This window comes from Centropristis striata, chromosome 3 (genome assembly GCF_030273125.1).
Source record: "Centropristis striata isolate RG_2023a ecotype Rhode Island chromosome 3, C.striata_1.0, whole genome shotgun sequence".
Lineage (NCBI taxonomy): Eukaryota > Metazoa > Chordata > Actinopteri > Perciformes > Serranidae > Centropristis > Centropristis striata.
The window spans coordinates 34148445-34169585 of NC_081519.1; the positions used below are offsets into that span (position 1 = coordinate 34148445).

The 21141-nt window shown below is 39.0% G+C and overlaps 1 protein-coding gene across 1 annotated transcript in view; it reads left to right on the forward strand.

Annotated features, from left to right (window-relative positions):
* The window catches only part of LOC131968296 (plexin-A2-like), a 104929-nt gene that overhangs the window by 78640 nt on the left and 5148 nt on the right, over window positions 1-21141 (forward strand). Inside the window, exons 21-31 of the mRNA XM_059329109.1 lie at window positions 1414-1556; window positions 3728-3996; window positions 8021-8087; window positions 8484-8630; window positions 10385-10544; window positions 11337-11440; window positions 16090-16186; window positions 16786-16985; window positions 17740-17909; window positions 18637-18849; window positions 20783-20933. Of these exons, the coding sequence (XP_059185092.1) occupies window positions 1414-1556; window positions 3728-3996; window positions 8021-8087; window positions 8484-8630; window positions 10385-10544; window positions 11337-11440; window positions 16090-16186; window positions 16786-16985; window positions 17740-17909; window positions 18637-18849; window positions 20783-20933 (1721 nt within the window). The remainder of the gene's footprint in view (window positions 1-1413; window positions 1557-3727; window positions 3997-8020; window positions 8088-8483; window positions 8631-10384; window positions 10545-11336; window positions 11441-16089; window positions 16187-16785; window positions 16986-17739; window positions 17910-18636; window positions 18850-20782; window positions 20934-21141) is intronic.

The following is a 21141-nucleotide window of genomic DNA, read 5'->3' on the forward strand; positions in this document are numbered from 1 at the left end:
AGCATTTAAGTTGCCCATCCCTGTACTAGCTAGATCCCTCTCTTCATTCTCTCTCTAGCTCGCGCGACCACAACTGCTGCTCTCCCTCTGGCTCCTTGAGCTGGCAAGAAGCGACCATGCCCCCTTTACGTACAAAAATAGATACATCCATTTCAAATGATGTAAACGTCACTGCCACACACTTCTTCTTCATGTTGGCATTGATGTTAAGCAATACATCCACTCAGAGCACAGCTCAGGGTCAAACATTTCTGACACACATGTCAACGGTGGAGAAGTTTGTAATAATGTCCTCTTGAGGCAAAAGCAGAGGCAGCCTTGTAAACCACATTGTGTGTGTGTGTGTGTGTGTGTGTGTGTGTGTGTGTGTGTGTGTGTGTGTGAGGCCAAAGAATACCAAGTACCAAAGAATACCAAGTTCACTAATATTTCCACAAGAAGTTCTGTCGTTTAAACATACTCTACCACTCAAAAGTTTGGGGTCACTTAGAAATGATCTTATTTTGAAAAGAAAAGCACAATTTTTAAAAATTAAAATAACAGACACACAGTCTAGATTGTTAATGTGGTAAATGACTATTGAAATGAAAAACGACTAAAGCTGGAAACAGCTGATTTTCTTGTGAAATATCTATTTTACATTGTCAGCAACCATCAGTCCTGTGTTCCAGTGGCACATTGTGCCACCATAATTCACGTTTATAGTGTTGAAAGGCTCATCGATCATTAAAACACCTGAGCATTATGTTAGCACAGCTAAAAAACTGTTCTGTGCTGATTAAAGAAGCAATGAAATGATCCGTCCCCAGGCTAGTTGAGTATCTAGAGGTAAAGTTGGAGATTTGTACAGGTTAAAATTATTATTTCTACCCTTGTCAATGTCTTTACTATATTCCCAATTCATTTTGGAACTATTTCATGAAAAAAACTGTTTGTTTTCATGGAAAACCACACAGACATTTTCTAGGTGACTCCAAACTTTTGAGCGCTAGTGTATAAACTCTTCTCCATTGTATCCTGCGGTCACGTCTCACTTGATCTATTCGCTATATGTTTTCTGGTGGAACTGCTTCATTTCATTTTCAGAAAATGAGTACGGACAAACGGATCGGTCCATATCTGTTAACGAATTGAACGTTGAACAAATGTGCCCAAGCTTTGAATTCCATGTGCTTACATTTAACACCAACCAACAATTGCTGCATAGTACCTTTAAAATAACCCACCTAGCTTAGTTTTGAATGCCTCTGTTCTGAGGTACCATTACATAACATAGTAAACAAAATATGAACAAACCCAAAATATAATAATACTGTTAGATACATTCAGGATTCAGATTCAGAAACGATTGAAAATGGAAAATACAGTTAAAAACATTGGTGTTTGTTTAACTTGCTCCCCTGTCATATGCAGCCTTTGCAGAGCTGCAGACGGACATCAACGAGTTAACGAGTGATCTGGACAGAGCTGGCATCCCCTACCTGGACTACCGCACTTACGCCATGAGGGTTCTCTTCCCTGGCATCGATGATCACCCCGTGCTCAGAGAGCTGGAGGTGAGAAACCTTTAGAAACAGGGCTGAAGTACTTGAATCCAGTATCAACCATTTTTTTCCTGACATCTTGACCTTAAGGCTCTAGGATACTCCAAACTAGATTGATTTTGGCTTGTTGGCAAGTGCTGTCAAACTGCTGTCGAACAGAGCAGTGTGAGCAAATGTCAGTCTACTCACTGTGGGTTGAGGTCTGTTTGTTTAATGGTGTCCGCACCAGCTGGAAGAGCTTGTGGGCAAAATTTTATTTGGAGTTTGCTGCCTCCTTTAGTCACATTCATTCACCTATTTTGAGTCAAACTTTTCTTTCCTCAGACTTTAACTTTTTACACTTAACCCTCTGCAGTCCATGAAAGCTCCAGCGGATTACTTCTTCATGATGTTACAACGTAAAAACAAAGCAACGTTGAGCCCTGTTGTCAACTTCCCTCAAAAGTTCTGGCTTGTAGCTCTGTGCTAGTTTTGTTTGATGATGATAGACCAAGTACAACCGGAAATAAAGTCAAGTTTATTTAGTCTCAAAATATAGAACTAGCAGGTATCCTCATTTTACCTCTTTGCTGTAATATTTTCAACCTGTGTTGAGCATGATTGTGTTTAAACGGTTTTTAAGTGGAAAAAATATTTTTAAATTTGTATTTAAAAAACTGAGAAAATAGCCCAAAACTCCAAAGGGTTCAAATCTGCTACACCTGATCTTAAGTTGCTTTCATAACCTAAGTCTGTTTGGTTAGTCCGAATCAGAGTGAAATCGATACATTTGGTTCGTTTTGTATTTAGTCTGGTTTGCTTTCACAGTGCAGTAAGCAGACCAAATAAAAAAAAAACGATCTGAAGGGCGGTGTGGAAATATACTCAAATAATTATTTCTTATTGGTTAAAAAGTTGGCGGTGAAATATGTAAACACAGAAATAAACAAGGGAACTTGGAACCGATCGCAAACCAAGTATGTTTGATTATTATTAATCCTGCTGTGGTGTTCCGACCAAACTAATTTGGAGAGAAACGCTCAGAACGAGCACCTGTTGAGGCTCCAAGTCGTCAATAATGTCAATTATTTCCAAGATGATGTGCTGCTATCTGTATAGTCAGAGAGGGCGAGCCTTGATGCCCTCCTACCACAATCTGCTTTTACCACTAAGGCAAATATTTGTCATTTGTTATTTTGAGCAATATTTTGATAATTCTGTAATGACAAATTTGGTTAATTTCCTTTAATTGGGTCGGATTCTGGAAGGATCACGTCCCAAGTGCAATCAAACCACACTGGGGTCCGCTTGGAAACAGACCGAGTTCCCCTCTCGCAAGTGGTCTCAGATCGGTTGTTTTGGTTCGCACAGAAGTACGATTGGAGCGTCCACAAGCAACCAAACGAACCGTAACAAGGATTTAACAGCACCAGAGTTTGATTAAAACGGACTAAACTTTGGGTTGTGAAAGCTCCCTTAAAGAGTTTAATTTCTTGATAAATAACATCATCATAGTACAAAGTTGTCGATGGGTTGTATTCCTTTGCAACAATAAGTTGGATGTGCAAGGATGAGGAATCTATTTTTCAGTTGCTAGAGAAGTTCTGAAGCATTATTTTTTATTCATCACGTGTGCTGCAGTGTCTATTGCCTTTGTCTTAGGTAGCAGCTGTTTTGTTCCGATTTTGGTCTTTTCCACATCTTGATCCCTTTGGTTCTCACCTTGTCGCAAACTTGAGAGGACCTGGTTTTAAAAGTTCTTCAACATGACTGAGGTCTTTTTATTATTGTCCTGATTTCTGAAGCACCCTATAAGTGATTGAATTGAAGAAAATCTGATGAGGAACCATTTGCCTTTTCTCAGGTACTTTAGGTCAATTTTAGGTTTTTATTTCCAATTATAATTTGCTTAATCAAGCTGCTATTATGATACAAATGATTGCAAAATATATTTGATTGCAGTTTCATCATAATAACCATCATTAAGGATAACTTTAACCCAATTTAAAGCTTTTCTCAGTGAGGATAGATGTGTAAGGGATAAGCCTAAAGCCCCACCAGTGGTTCTTGAGATGTTTTTTTAAGACCATATGTATATTACATTCTGTCTTCATGCTTCTCCATCTCCGTTATGACTTTTCCCATCCTTGGATGAGCATTATCTAATAAGCATGTGCGTCTTTGTGTGTGCATGATGCATGTAGGTGCCGGGGAGCGGGCAGGCGAATGTGGAGAAAGCCTTGAAGCAGTTTGCTCAGCTGGTGAATAACAAGGTTTTCCTGCTGACATTCATCCGTACACTGGAGCTGCAGCGCTCCTTCTCCATGCGTGACCGCGGCTACGTCGCCTCGCTCATCATGACCGCTCTGCAGGGACGGCTGGAGTACGCCACCGACATCCTCAAACACCTGCTCTCAGACCTGATAGAACGCAACCTGGAGAGCAAGAACCACCCCAAACTACTCCTACGCAGGTATTATACAGAGCTGTTTGTACAAAGGAATTAGATCATGTCCCGTTCCTTACAGAGTGTGAAAATGTTTTTCATTTTGTGTCATTTTGTTCAACTGAATATCTGTAAGGAGTTAACCATTGCCAAAATAGAAGACCATATAGATAACCCTGTTAAATGTATATTTGAACACATTTGCTGCAGGAACTTGCCCTGTACAACCACTGTCTGTCTTTTTTGCTTTACTGGAGGGCTCATGGATATGCTTTTGAGTGTTAAATGGACTGCACTGCACTTGCTTTTCTGGTCATAGTGACCACTCAAAGCACTTTTACACTACAGGTCATCATTCTCACACACACATACACTGGTGGCCCAGGCTAGCCTACATTACAAACCAATGTTGCAGTTTGAGGTTCTTACTCCGACATGGTCATCGATCGAACCACCCACCTTCTGATCGAGGTTATAATAGTTTTGGATTTTTCATTAGTTTTAGTTTTAATTTCGTTGTCAAGTTTTTTTTCAAATTCAGTTAGTTTTAATTAGTTTTCAGAGTGTGTTTGCTAGTTTTAATTAGTTTTGGGAAAATGCTTAATTTTAGTTTAGTTTTTATTAGTTTTAGTTTTTTTGTAATGGGGTATTTGTTGGGTGCGAGATTCAATAACGTCATGATAAATGTTGTCTTTATTTCCTTTGTCTGATCCATCTCAGCTCCAATAAGTTTACTAATATAAGTCATAAAACCAGATTAGATGAAATAGGTTTAATATCAACAAAAAGGTTTACGTATGAAAAAAGTTGAACGAAGGACATTTTCAATTTAATTTTAGTTAGTTTTAGTTAGTTTTGTAACGACAAAATACATTTTCAGTTAGGTATCGTATTTTAAAAAAGTCTCGTTTTTATTTTTATTTCAGTTAACGAAAACGTTTTTTCAATGCTATTTTTCGTTATTGCGTTAGTTTTCGTTAACTATAATAACCTTGCTTCCGATCAGTGGGTGAGGGCTCAATCATCTGAGCCACAGTCACTTTGAACGAAGCATGTGATGACTGCCTCGCATAGCAAGACTAGTCGCCACTCAAAAAATGACCATAAAGGTCACAGAAAAGACATCAGACTTTTACCCAGGAGAACGAGGTCCGTGTCCCATGTGAAAAACATAAGTGATCGATTTGATTTAAACATCACTGAACTTCCGTGCCTCAAGTTTTGTGCATCAGGTTTCTATGTAACTATGTCATTTCTGGTAATCATGTCGTCCCCTACCAGGAAGTTTTTAAACATAGATCAGTGGTATTTGAGCCTATTTATTACAACTGCAAACCATAGGTCAGGGATGGGCAACTGGAGGCACCCTCAGAGCATGAAATCTTAAAAGTGCTGTGTAAAAATCCACAAAATTACTTCTTGCAATTGATGGTGGTCTGCTGTTTTTGCACTGGAAAAAAAATAAATGACAGTAAGTGGTTATTTTTTATTTGCTTCAAACCTTTTGTATTCCTTTTTATACTGTTATACACTGCAAATTATTTGGTTTTTAAGATAATACAAACTTAGATTTAGAAGTGTTAGATATGTTATCTTGTTTTAGGAGTTAATTTCTTATTTTAAGTGTTCAACATGCTTATTTCTAGATTTAACAATGTTAATTTAAGAAATCTTGTCAAGTGAAATTATCTGTCCATGCAGCAAGATAATTTCCCTCAGATTTAGTGTTTTTATCTTGTTTTTAGACACACCTTTTTTGCAGTGTACATGCATTTGAGCATGAAATATATTAATTTACTGCACTGTAAACATATTTAAAATTGCAGTTTCATCATATCTGGTTAAGTGTCCGGTCCTATATGTGGCTCTGTGGTAGTGTAGATAAAAGGTTGTGGCCCCTTCCAGCATTTAAGTTGCCAAACCCTGCCATAGGTGTATGTAAAATGACATGTGTGCTATTTTAAGAACGCTCTGTAACGCACATCTTCAGAAATGAAGACGCCACAAGGTGTAAATCGCACAAGATCTGTAGGGGGTGTACTCACTATTGTCACTATGTTCTTGATTTAAGGGCTTGATATATCATTTACGATTGTGCAGCTGTCTTTTCTTCTGCCGAGAATGAATAATATCGTAACCTCCAGGAATGTCCCCATGATTTTTGTTTAAATCATGCAAATCCAGTAGTTCTACATGGCCTACTTCTTTGTTGTGCCCTCTAGTGTATCCTCCACTCCTAAAACATGTGTTGTACGCTGACAAGTATGTGAACAATTCTGCTCACAACACAACCAGTTGTCTGTTGAAGCAAGTTGATCTCTGGCTTTAGTTGCAAGTTGCACAGGGATACTCACTGGTAAGAAGTCTCCCGATTCATGTAAGTCGTGAAAGCATTTAGGGCTACAACTAACAATTATTTTCATTATCGATTAATCTGTCGATTATTTAAACGATTAATCGATTAGTTGTTTGGTCAATAAAATGTTGAAAAATATCAATCAGTGTTTCCCAAACCACAAGATGACGTCCTCAAATCTCTTGTTTTGTCCACAAACCAAAGAGATATTCAATTTATTGTCATAAAGGAACAAAGAAACCACAAATACTCACACTGAAGAAGCTGAAATCAGAGAACTTGAATTTACTGTCTTTAAAAAACTGCTCAAACCAATTATTCAATTATCAAAATAATTGACAATTAATTCAATAATTGAATATTGTTCGATTAATCGAATAATTGCTGCAGCTCTACAAGCATTCCTTGATAATTTCAGGAACCAAAACTGGATGTGGAAATAAATCAAAAAATTTCCTCCAAACTTTTCTCCGTCCATATTTCCCACTGTGGTCAGAGATTTAATCTTGTATCCCTCTCTGTCACACATCTGACCAGTTCTTGATCAGCGCTGCTTATCTTTTGGCATAGATAATTCCTTTGTGCATTGTTCTTTCCAGCCCAGTTACGGCACTTCTGACGGTTGAGTAACTAGGCCAGCGTAGGAAAGCCCACCTCTGTTCAGCTTTGTTTTGTGCAGCGGCGTGAAACAGCCGTTACGAGCCTGAGAAACAGGGTGCCCGAGCAGACAGGTGAAAGACAGGAGAGGTAAGAGTGATAGAGAGTGGGAGGGACTGGCAGAGGAAGAGAACCTAATGGGGAAGAGTGAGTGCAGCGGCGGCAGAGTCGATGTCAGTCCGACTTATCTTCTGTGTGCCGCTCATGAAACATTCAGCTGTAGCTCACGTTTCTTCCCCGTCACCTCTCCTGTCCTCCCCTCTCTCGCCTCTCTCCCACTTTTCTCCACCTCTGGTTATCAGCCGATTGTTTCCCCAGCGCTAAGACTGGCCTACTGAATGTTTCATGAGGGTTTTTTTTTCTTTTTTTGAAAAAGAGGGCTCTCTCAATCTGAAGCACGCTCATTAAATATAAGGATGAGTTCACATGGGAGCCGGCACAACAAGAACTTGTTAGCCCAAACATGCTGCTCTAGCTGAAACATTCGACTATTTAATGGGATGCAGCCGAGTCGATACAGGTTAGGGATGAAATGCAGATATAGTGACAGAGAGACAGCAGGTGAGGGAGGGAAAGACACCGATGGCTATAAAACTGCAGACTGTGGATCATATTTTTATTAGAAAGAGCTTATGCGCCATTTTAAGGACACTGTTACATGATTTAAAGGATTTACTACAGCCGATCATGAAATCTTTCCCATCTGGACCCATGAAAAGTAGTTAAGTGCAGACACAGCAAGCAGAGGAGGACTTGAAGTGGACATCTAAGTTGTGTCTGCACAATTATGTCATGACCCAAATATCTTCTGCACTAGCAGCACTTAACTTACAGTTTTTCACAGAGTGTTTGTCCTTTGAGACCGAGCGGCTGAGTAAGGACGGCGTTTCTCTGTAAACTCTCCATGTCATGTTTTTAGGTTCCAACAATGTCTGGCTCTTCTACGTCTTAAATTATAAAAGAATAATCAGAGCACTCCAGCTCTCTGTGGGACGCCTCTTGCTAACAAATGAGTGTTCTTCTCTTCATGTCTTGCAGAACGGAGTCGGTGGCGGAGAAGATGCTGACAAATTGGTTTGCCTTCTTGCTGCACAAATTTCTCAAGGTAAAATAAAAAACCTCTCTCACACCTTATCGCTACAGGTGTCAAGGTGATAGACTACGACAGTGTTTCTTGAAATTATTAGCATCGATTTTGAAATACGCTGCTGTGTATGTTGTTGCAGCTGTCAATTTACCCGTCTGATATTGATGAGTTTTATAGATATTGTGAGGGGATAATAACGGTTACCTGTGGGGTCAAACTTATCTCCAGCTTTGCAATTCAAAAGGAGAGAAAGCTCCATTTTATTATGTTTGATGTGTCGTGCTCCAGTTACTGAGCCTCATCATCTGTGCTGATGAATACAGATCTCTTTCCTTCCCTTCCCTTCTTTCCAACGTCTTATTTCCCTTTCTCCCACCTTTCACTATAATCCCTGGGTTCCCTTCCAAAACAAAGGAGTGTGCTGGCGAGCCTCTCTTCATGCTGTTCTGTGCCATCAAACAGCAAATGGAGAAGGGACCCATAGACTCCATCACTGGAGAGGCACGCTATTCCCTCAGTGAGGACAAGCTCATCCGACAGCAGATTGAGTACAAGACGCTGGTGAGTCATAAAGACATTAATAAAAAAGAAAAAAAGTCCAAAATTTTGTCTGTATTCATTTTTGTACATCTCTTGGCAAAGAGCTTTGACAGATCCACAGAAATGTGGCATGTGCTGTGATAGTAATTTTATGAATGCTTTGAATATTTGGATGGTTTCAATAACATGATGGCAGTAGGCACATAATCTTGCATCGCCAGATGTCCATCACGTCACGCTTTAGGAGATCTGTGCAAAGTTTCTTCAAAACAAATTGAGAAAATAAGACCTTAGAACATTTTCACAGCAATGCATATAGCTGTGAGTTTAACCCTTAACCCAAGTAACTCACTTTAACAGGCGACCGTGATACGACATGGTTGGTACCAGGGTCAATGACGTGATCTAATCCATTGTCAGTTGGTGTAACCACTATTAAAAATCTGATATCTATATCTATATACAGACCAAAACCAAAGTGAACAAAATTGAGAAAAAAAAATACAATCCACGTTTACATTGCAACAGATTTTACATAATTTGTCAAAACTTTAGGAAAAAAATGGTTGTTTTAAGAATATGTTCTGCTCAATATTGACGAAATGTGTAAATGTAGAAATACTCAGAAATTATGTTTTTTAAAATAAGGTAATTAAATGTATAAGTCCACCTAAATACACTGTAGTTGGAAAATGTTATATATATATATATAAATTACACCATTGGTTACACCATTTGACATCTTGCCAACCCTTATTTGTCACTGACCCACCAACGGATTCGTTAGGTCTTCTAGTTTCATATGATACTAGTTTCTTCACCCTATACTCTACTGAGCCTTTGTAAGAAGAAAAGTTTTCCGGGCCCACAGGCAGCTCATCGAAACTCTTTGCCATTAATTAATGTTAGATACGTACTCATCTGTATTCATTATCTATACCAATCATTAAGGTAACCAAGGGCGCAAATGGCTGGAAGTCATGAGTTAACACGGCTACTCATTAAACTTAAACACCAGTACTCCTATAGCCACTATATACATTTTTAAAGGAGGTTTATGAACAAATTAGTACAGATTCTAATTTAAAAAATCTTTATGCAAAGCATGCCCGCCAGGTCTAAAAAAACAAGTCTGAACATCAGCCACATCGGTAACGAATTTGATACAACGTGTTGAGTTGAAGAGTTGAAAAAAACCTGGAAGAAATTAAAACCAACTAGTTCAATGTTTGGGAGTGTAAACTTAGTTCAGAAATCAAAATTGTCAACGATGAACGAGTTCTTTAATCTGTGTGAACTGTGTGAACTCAGCCGGAAGAACTTTGAAAAGTCTGTTCAAAGTTCTCACTGGTGTATGCGAATCAGTAAAGAGTCATGCGGTAGAGCCATCTGTATACACAACACTCCTCTTTATTTTACCTTTCCGTTAAAATCAAGCTGGCTGGGTTCCTGCAGCAGCCCGTCAGAATAAGTTCCCCCTCAGGCTTTAGCTCCAAAGCAGAGCCAGCCAGCGACAGGATGACACCTCTCTGATATCCATGCCGGAGAGTGTGAGAGGCTGTGTCTCATTACTCGTTTAATGCCCCTGCTGGAGCTGCAGAGCCACATCCTGGAGGTGTGAAATTACATTTCTGGCCAAGATCCTCTCCACCAGGACAGTTTGGTGAGGAGTACGTAATGAAAGGACTTTCCCTAGTAACACCTTTCTCTCTGACTCTTTCTCTTACTACCCCCTCCTCCCTCCCTCCCTCTGTCTCTTCATCCTGGATCCCCAGACGCTGAGCTGTGTGAACCCGGACAATGAGAACAGCCCAGAAATCCCTGTCAAGGTGCTCAACTGTGACACCATTACCCAGGTAAAGGAGAAGATCCTGGATGCTGTGTACAAGAACATGCCCTACTCACAGCGACCCCGGGCTGCAGACATGGATCTCGGTAAGGCTGCATTTATTAATGCTAATTATCTTATATAAGCAGAGATAAAAACATAGCCTCAAAATATGCCATGACACTGATATGTTGGAATAATGACGGGAGGGAAGAACACAGCTTAGAGTGGGTGTGTCAGGGGAGTTATCACAGATGTTTTACTGAAGACGCGTGACATCTACAAAGGGCTCAGAATCATTTTCTGGAAGCCACCCTCCTCCCCAAACTTGTTTACAGCCCGAACCAGAGCAACACTCAACAACAGTGACGTTAAACCTTACTGACAGCTCACCTACACTCCGGCTTACGCCCACAACATGTCAGCCTGCACTGAATGACTTGGCACAAATCCAGCTGACACACACCTTCAAAGGGAGTAAATAAGACACCTTGTAGGTAGTGACTGATTCTGCTCCGGGTTTGTAGTTTTACACCTTAAGGGGCTTTTACAGTTTAGGGATTTGCAGAGGATCAGTCTCTCCTTGTTGTTTGGGCAGCTTAAATCTCTGTGAAGACACTGTGTCATTTGTGTTTTGTTCGCAGGATCACAATCACTTTAATTGTCAAGAAGAAATGTACAGGACGCTGTCTTGCTTGACAACTTACACAACTTGCAGAGTTCCAAAGAAACAAACTAACACAATACTCAAGAATAACATGACCTCGCCTGCAGCACAAAGGGACGGAGCGAGATAAACGATGGATGTTAGACAATGTGTAACTGTCTGACACTTAGGATACAAACATTCCCCAAAATGACACGTGTCACACGTTCACTATTGATGCATTTTCCTTCAGAGTGGCGGCAGGGCCGAACAGCTCGCGTGGTCCTGCAGGATGAGGACATCACCACCAAGATAGAGAGCGACTGGAAGAGACTCAACACGCTCATGCACTACCAGGTCTGTTATTATATTCATGCTACTATATTATATTTATCTATTAAATCTGCTGAGTGTCTCCTTGGTTGATGGGTCAATTTATTTGTCTACAGCTTGTCAGAAAAGACTGAAATACACTCTCAATTTTTGCCTTTTTGTGAGGTGGCAGGAGTGAAAATGAGTCATGCTCAACAATTGTGTGTTATTGTTTCAGAATGATGAAGAAAAATTAGATATAAAACAGATTCTAGGTTCTACAGGTTGACTTTTTTACTTGGCAAGAATCCAGTTTCTCTTCAACTTGTCAGAAAAGGTTAAAATAAGTTCTCAATTTCCACCTCTCATCTCAATTTCCCATTGAGCTGAACAGGGGGTGGCTTCTAGCTTCCTCCTACAGTCTTTTCTCAAGAGCCCCAAATCTTTTAGGTTTAAAAAACAACCCTCGGTTTCTCTGAATGGACCAGCAGATCAATAAAGAAAAAAGTTCTGTTATTGGGAGTCCATCCTAACATTGCCATGGGGGGTTGTCCTACCCAACTACTACCATTATATATCCCTAAATTAATCTAATATAATAGAGAAAATGTTCTTCTGTTGGCTGAATATTCAATTCAGAGTACTGAGGAGCACATTCACTTGGCATAGTTGGAGATTCTAATCAAGAAGCAGCTCAGATTCCTAGATGATTCAAACATTCATCCCATTAACTGTACTACAGCATCGTATAACTAAAAATAGACTTCAAGTTTGTAATGCTGTTTTTTTCAACTTCCTACTCTTCTCTTGTTATGTAACTTCATCAGACAATTTTTGCCTTTTTGTGAGGTGGCAGGAGTGAAAATGAGTCATGCTCAACAATTATGTGTTATTGTTTCATAATAACAATTAGATATAAAACAGATTGTAGGTTCTACAGGTTGACTTTTTTACTTGGCAAGAATCCAGTTTCTCTACAGCTTGTCAGAAAAGATTGAAATAAGTTCTCAATTTCGATCTCACATCTCAATTTCCCATTGAGCTGAACAGGGGGTGGCTTCTAGCTTCATACTCCAATCTTTTCTCAAGAGCCCCAAATCTTTTAGGTTTAAAAAATAACCCTTGGTTTATCTGAATGGACCAGCAGATCAATAAAGAAAAAAGGTTCTGTTACTGGGGAAATATCACCAACTATAAGTCCATCCTAACATTGCCATGGGGCGTTGTTCTACCCTACTATAACCATTATATATCTATAAATAAATCTAATATAATAGAGAAAATGTTCTTCTGTTGGCTTAATATTCAATTCAGAGTACTGAAGAGCACATTAACTTGGCATTGTTGGAGATTCTAATCATGAAGCAGCTCAGATTCTTGGATGATTCAAACATTCATCCTGTTAACTCTACTCCAGCATCGTATAACCAAAAATAGTTTTCAAGATTAGTAATGCGGTTTATGCCAATTTCCTACTCTTCTCTTGTTATGTAACTTCATCAGACAATTTTTGCCTTTTTGTGAGGTGGCAGGAGTGAAAATGAGTCATGCTCAATAATTATGTGTTACTGTTTCAGAATGATGAAGAACAATTAGATATAAAACAGATTCTAGGTTCTACAGGTTGACTTTTTTACTTGGCAAGAATCCAGTTTCTCTACAGCTTGTCAGAAAAGATTGAAATAAGTTCTCAATTTCCATCTCGCATCTCAATTTCCCATTGAGCTGAACAGGGGGTGGCTTCTAGCTTCATACTCCAATCTTTTCTCAAGAGCCCCAAATCTTTTAGGTTTAAAAAATAACCCTTGCTTTATCTGAATGGACCAGCAGATCAATAAAGAAAAAAGTTCTGTTACTGGGGAAATATCACCGACTATAAGTCCATCCTAACATTGCCATGGGGGGTTGTTCTACCCTATTACTACCATCATATATCCCTAAATGCATCTGATATAATAGAGAAAATGTTCTGAATTGAATATTCAGCCAACAGAAGAAAACATTTACTTGGCATTGTCGGAGATTCTAATCAAGAAGCAGCTCAGATTCTTGGATGGATTCAAACATTCATCCCGTGAAGTCTACTCCAGCATCGTATAACTAAAAATAGAGTTGAAGATTAGTAATGCTGTTTATGCCAACTTCCTACTCTTCTCTTGTTATGTAACTTCATCAGACAAATTTTTGCCTTTTTGTGAGGTGGCAGGAGTGAAAATTAGTCATGCTCAACAATTATGTGTTATTGTTTCAGAATGATGAAGAACAATTAGATACAAAACAGATTGTAGGTTCTACATTTTTTTACTTGACAAGAATCCAGTTTCTCTACAACTAGTCAGAAAGGACTGAAAGATGCTCCCAATTTCCATGTCTCTCTCTCTCTCTCAGTTCCAATAGGGCAGAGCAGGGGGTCAGTTTTAGTCTCTCTGACTGGACCGTCAAATCAATAAAGTAAAAAGTTCTGTTACTGGGGAAATATCACCGACTATAAGTCCATCCTAACATTGCCATGGGAGGTTGTTCTATCCTACTACTACCATTATATATCTATAAATAAAACTACTATAATACAGAAAATGTTCTTATGTTGGCTGTATATTCAATTCAGAGTACCGAAGAGCACATTAACTTGGCATTGTTGGAGATTCTAATCAAGAAGCAGCTCAGATTCTTGGATGACTCAAACATTCATCCTGTTAACTCTACTCCAGCATCGTATAACCAAAAATAGATCTCAAGATTAGTTATGCTGTTTATGCCAACTTCCTACTTTTCTCTTGTTATGCATCTTAAAGATAGGACCATGAGACAATTTTGTCTTTTTGTGAGGTGGCAGAAGTGGAAATTAGTCATGCTCAACAAGTTTGTGTTATTGTTTCAGAATGATGAAGAACAATTAGATATAAAACTGATTGTAGGTTCTACAGGTTGATTTTTTTTACTTGGCAAGAATCAAGGCTTTAGGGATGCTTTTATCTCAAATGGCTTGAAAAACAGTGCATAAGGCCGCTGTAAATGGGAAAAGAAACATATCCCTCAGAGTGCTCAGCACCCCCACCCCCGCCCAATTGGGCTGAGCCCAAAATGTTAAAAATGGCTGGCCCCGCCCCTGCCAGAGCCAAAGGGGACTTACTGATTTTCCCCATTTTGTCCAACCAGTGGTCCAGAATCAATAGAGATTGAATTAACAACTAAATAATTAAACACCATTACAGAAAATGCTCATATTTAAAAAGTTGAGAAAAGCAAATGTTTGGCATGTTATATTGAGAGGTGACTCAAAGGATTAATAAGCCATAAAAATAGTTGCAGATTACCTTCTGTCGATTGACTAATAAGTTAAGCTCTATCTAATACTAAGCTTACAGAGCTATTTCACTCTTAAAAACCTTGAATCATTTCCTACCTTTAGAGAAAAACTGTCATTATCTAGTTGCTCAAGGGCGTCACAGCAGATATTGTTGATGAAGGACAGAGCATTACTCATTCATATTCATATCACTCTCCTCACCCCTGCCAACATTTTCTCACCCCCTCCCGGTCACAGGCACGCTTAGTCAACCGAACATGCACTTGTGTGCCTGTGTCTTTTACAACATCTTTTTTTTTTAGCTCATAAATACGACTACACAGGTCACCAACCTCAGATGAGTCATCCTGTTCCTTTGTCAGTCAAATGTTTGCCTTGACTATCAGCTTTGGGCCAACTGTGCCTCTCTCACACAGCCAATATTTCAATGCAGCAGACTTTTGTTTTAGCAAGAGAGAGAAATAAAGACAAAAGAAATCTGCATTTTCCTTTCCTTTGACAAAGACGCATGTACTCCCTTGTATCTGTCCAGGAGATAAACACTTTCACTCTTTCATCCTAAATCTTCCTGCCACGTGTCGAAATGTTTGTTAAGCTGGATTTGTATTAGCCACTTCTGTAGCTCATGCAGAACAGTGGCGTGAATTTTGTTCATGCTGCAGACGACCTCGCCGCGTCTGCCAGGCACAGTTACAGTGTACAGTATTTCCCTGGAACTACTTCAAGGACAAAACGTAGGGCCGACACTTACACTGAGCTTCTGCTCAGCCGGTCTAAAGATAAAACATTCAGCAGCCAGTGAACTCTGTTCAAACAAACACATGCATATTTCATAATGAAGACAACTGTGCCCTCTTTCTTTTAGATGAAAAATAGGAGTTCCTACACACCAAATATAGCTAGAAATAAATGTAAATAAATTTGAGCTGAGTTTCAGTGTTTGGTAAACACAGTTTTGATTCCTTCACCCAACAAAATTATATTGAAGATTTCTTCTTTTCTCATCGATAAAATCTTCTCACTTGATACCAGTTTTAGTTCAAGTTTGACTGTTGTTGTTTAGCTCATTTAAGTGTGTTTTGACTTTAATTTCAACAACATATTTTCAATATGTTTAGTCCTATTTGGTCCTTGAAGCTGCTGTGATGAATGCTCTTCTGTCTAGTTGGTAACTATTGAATGTTTAACTTGAACAAAAGTCTCATGAATCAGCTGCCTTCAAATCAAATCCCTGTATCCCTGTAGATCAAATCCCTTGATCCTTGGTCCTTGATTTGTAATCGCAAACTATTTTTTGAATTCAAGTCGTGATTGCTTTTCACCTAAAGCTGTGAGTCACCATTTAATAAGAGAATAATAGACAGGCATTACCTTTGTCTTCCAGGTGTCTGAGCGCTGTGTGGTGGCCTTGGTGCCAAAACAGATGTCTTCTTTCAATATTCCCTTCTCAGCCAGCTTCCCACGGAGTATCAGCAGATACGGTCGGTACTGTTTAAGAAACACAAATACTTAATATTCATCCAACTCACTGCAGTGTTGCACCATCTGTTGCTGTCACTCACCAGTCTGTTGTAAAGCACATTAGCAGACTCTGTTATACAGCACATTAAACAAAGAGATGCCATATCAGTTTCAGAAATATTCATCCCGTCTTATCACTTTAGATTCTTATAAAGTACTGATCTGAAAAGTGATTAAAATCACATCTCTGAAAATGCAGCTCACATTGATTTTTCATATAAGGCCTAAAAAAAAGGGAAAGAAACAGCAGACAGGATGAGAAAAAAAGAGACAGAAAAGTGAGGACCAGAGCTCCAATTGAAAACATGTCATTAGTGAATGAGTGCACTGTATTATTACTATGACAACCAATGAAATAATGGCAGCAAATGATTATACAGTCCAAACACATTCATCCAACCTGCTCACTTGCAGATTACAAAGTGACAATCGGTCTTAAATTCAGATTTTAAGGAACAAATGTTACTTCCTTTCCGTTATCTGATGAATTTATCTTTAAACTGCATTTGGAGCATTTTGGAGTATATATTTTCTTCATATGTGACATTTGCCCATTTAGGTGTGGACGTTCCCTTCCGCTCCACGCCCACCAGCCCGGACAGCCCCCATTCCCGTGTGCCCATGCTGACCCCTGACCTGGAGAGTGGGGTCAAAGTTTGGCACCTAGTCAAAAACCACGACCACGGGGACCAGAAAGAGGGCGAGCGCGGCAGCAAGATGGTGTCTGAGATCTATCTGACCAGACTACTAGCGACGAAGGTGCAATATATCACATACATTGCTGTAACAATATGTCAGACTGACTTTTATCTGTTTATGAAATGCTTATTAACAATGTGAGTCATCCCTAATAACATAATATAGTGGGAGAAAATGAATTGCACAGAATTCAGTCAGATTTAAGAATCATTTTGGACACTTTGCTGCACGTTTTGTTGCTTATAACTCCCTCCAAGCACCAGGCAAACGCAAGTCGGTTTCTTTCAATTGATTTATTTTGGACGTCATTCCTCCTTCTCAAAATCCACTGTGAAAACTGCACATAAATTATAAGGAAATAAAGGTTAAATCAAATTCACTTAACATTACATTCCACAAAGTAAAATACAGATAAATGAAACAAAATACCTTGTTGGCTGCATGCTACATAAAGGGAATTATATTTTATCCTTAGTCTTCTTCACATTAATGACCAGTCTCTTGACAATCAATTCCATCTGAATCATTGTTCATGCTTCCCGGGAATTCTGCTATACTCCACACGCACCCGATAGCAGCCAAACAAGACTTGGGTGACTAATTTCACCTTCAAAATGAAAGCATTATAATGTATACCAAATAAAATAAAATTTAAAGAAACAAATCAAACTTAAATTAATTCCTTTATCTGTTGCAAATAAATTGGCAACAGTTACATTGCTTTAGTTACACTTTTCATGCAGACAGAAACTTTAGAGTGGGCAATGTTAGCAGGAGCACTACAAGTCTCAATTGTTTGCACTGTTCTCCACAGGGTACGCTGCAGAAGTTTGTAGACGACCTGTTCGAGACCCTGTTCAGCACTGTGTGTCGGGGCACCGCCCTGCCTCTAGCAATCAAATACATGTTTGACTTCCTGGACGAGCAGGCCGACAGGCACGGCATCCATGACATGGACGTCCGTCACACCTGGAAGAGCAACTGGTGAGAGAGAGGGAGCTTCACCTGTTACCTTTACTAGGACCGTAGAGACATCTCCCTTTTATTTTCACTCTTCTTCCTGTAGAATTTTTATTCAAACACTCTTCCACATGAACATATCTGAAAACAACTATCCTTATGTTATATATTTTGTTGTGTTGATTGTTTACATTATCCCAAATGTTTCCAACAATTTCCAAATTGTGAGAAATCTGTAATTTTAATCAAGGATACATTGTTAGATCTTGGTCCTTTTTGGATTCTACATTTGAAACGTGAATGATTGTAGCCATCGGATATCTGGATCTTAAATCTTAAATCAGAGAAACAAGCTTAGAAAATGGTTGGAGCATGAGAGCAATGCTAATTCTTTGCAAAAAAAACTGCACTAGACACTGTTGATTTTTGTTATCATTTTGATTAAAAAAGTCCCCCTGCGCCAGAAAATGACATATTGATGTCTTTGTCTTGTGTTTTGTACAGTAATTTGAAGAACTTATGTAGTAATATTCTCCTGTAATGTAACTATAATGTCATTTAGATTTTAAACAATCTTCAACTTAAACTTGTTTTGATAACAACAAAACGTTAATTTGAAAAGTCAATACAGGATTGCTCAGCAGACAATCAAATAGAATCATCTTGTCCACAAGAAGTAATCAATTTATTTTGCTGAAAATGTGTGAAATCTTTCTGTTTCCCTCTCTTTCTCCTCTTTAATTACCTGCAGCTTGCCCCTGCGCTTCTGGGTAAATGTGATCAAGAATCCCCAGTTTGTGTTTGACATCCATAAAAGCAGCATCACGGACGCCTGTCTGTCTGTGGTGGCCCAAACCTTTATGGACTCTTGCTCGACTTCTGAACACCGCCTGGGCAAAGACTCACCCTCCACCAAACTACTCTATGCCAAGGACATACCGCACTACAAAAGCTGGGTAGAAAGGTGAGTATGTGTGCTTCTATGTGTGTGTAAAGACAAGGATGGAGTGATTGAAATCCTGATTAAGGTGTCTTTGGTTTTCATCATAGGGCACCACAGGGATGAGTTCTTAAACTTGGAAGTTGGGGTCTGACCTCTCAAACTCAGTGAGGAGTTTAAATGTGTTTTTGGTTAGATGCCTGAGATAAGGTCTGTGGTTAACACAAGCTGAAGAGATGTTGTCGTTTTGTTGTACAACATAAAATGAATTAGTAAATACCTCCAGTTGTGAATTTTGGAGTTTTTGCTGTCCTTAAAAAGATGGTTGCTAACATGTCTAAATGAGACTACAGTGGTTGTCGGGACATTCATCACGTCGGACACGGACTCGAACTCTCTCACTAGTCCGCCTCACAGCCTCTCGACGTGTTTTTTCAGTGCGCTTGTAAACTCTTGCATATTGTAGGTTATGTTAATAAACTACTTATTAGGCTACAGTTTCACTAGCTTGTAAAATATGCTGATTAGCTTGTCTGAAGCTAACGCTAGTGATTAGACCATGGTGTAGTTCAAGATAGCATAACGTTAGCTTTTTACTTCTGTCGGCTGCATTAACGCTTCAAACATAATAAAAGTGTTGTTCATTTGTGAAGATTATCCTGCTGAACAAAACGTGTCAGCAACAGAAACGTGTGTTTGCAACAGAGCTTATTTTCTGCAGTTATCCAAAATCCAATGCAAAAATCCCATTGGTGGGGTCTCCATGGAGATGCTACTTTCTGGTTGGCCTACAAAAATACGTCACTTAATGTGCTCTCTATTTCTTCACAGGTTCAGTTAAGAATCAGGGCCAATGTTTTAGATGAAAGGTAGAATTAATACATACATATGTACATACATATGTACATACATATATATATATATATATATACACATACACATACATATATATATACATATACATACAGATACATACATATGTACATATAAACATACATATATACACACACACACACACACACACACACACACACACACATATATATATATATATATATATATATATATACATATATATGTATGTAAGTGTTGTTTTAAGGCTTTGTTTTAGGAGCCTTTGGATGCAGATATGTTTTAGAGCTGCATGACCTTGGATAAAACAAATCATGTTTTTCTTACTCAGAAGTGTCTCTGAGCATCTTCACAACGACAGCCTCTCATGGTGACAAGGTGATGACAGTGTACGGTGTGAATTTGCCTTGAAGGCTTCATCATATCATAAGTATCTGAGGTGTTACTATATAGTTCAGGAGCGAGGTCAGAACACTGGTTGCTATTTATGTATTATTTTTTTGACGACCAGTTTTATCAGTGTAGATGGATTCATTTAATTAACATCATCAGAGAGGTTTCTTAATTTAGTTTGTGTCATTTTTCACCTTATCATGTTGCTTTTCTGCATCTCTTACACATTTCTTATATGGTGCAATTGAGTCTCGTCCTTGATGATTGTTGATGCAACTTTCTGGGACAAATTAGGAGCGCTTGGTTTGGTGCAACAGATCTCTTTGCTATGCAATTATGGCAGAATCCTCATGTATAAATTGGATTGCTTATTATGAATACAAATGTGGCATACAAATGTGGCACAATTAATCATGCAGCTCTAATAGGGTTGGGAATAACAAAATAAATTTGTAATCAAGTGATATATTCGTTTGTTAAAAACAAAAAATAAACGTGTGCTGGTTTGAACTCCCTGTGACGAAGCAACTGAACCTATGAGTGACAAGTTTCCTTATTTTCCTGCCAAAACACCTCTGGTTTACTGACGCCTTTAACATTTGATTTTCTTTGGCTTTTCACAACAACAGTCTGAACCCAGGTGAGGAGAAAAGCTCTGGTATGCATGACTGTGCCCTTGACTCTGACAGAGTGTGTGTGTGTCTCCTCTCAGGTACTACGCTGACATCAACCGCCTGCCTGCCATCAGTGATCAGGATATGAATGCCTATCTGGCTGAACAGGCCCGCCTTCACTCCAGTGAGTTCAACATGCTCAGTGCCCTCCATGAGATCTACGCTTACGTCAGCAAGTACAGCCAAGAGGTGAGGCTCAGTCAACACACTGTGACATAGACATGTGCTGTAGAGGTCCTGCTAGTGTGGTTAGCATTATTTTTTACACTAAAGCAGCTAGTTTTATAATAATAAGGATAAAAGGTGTATTGTAAAAGGTGTCACTCATACTTTGTGGAATCCACAAAGACACATCACCCGACTCTGCAGCAAGGTTATTATAGTTAACAAACTAATG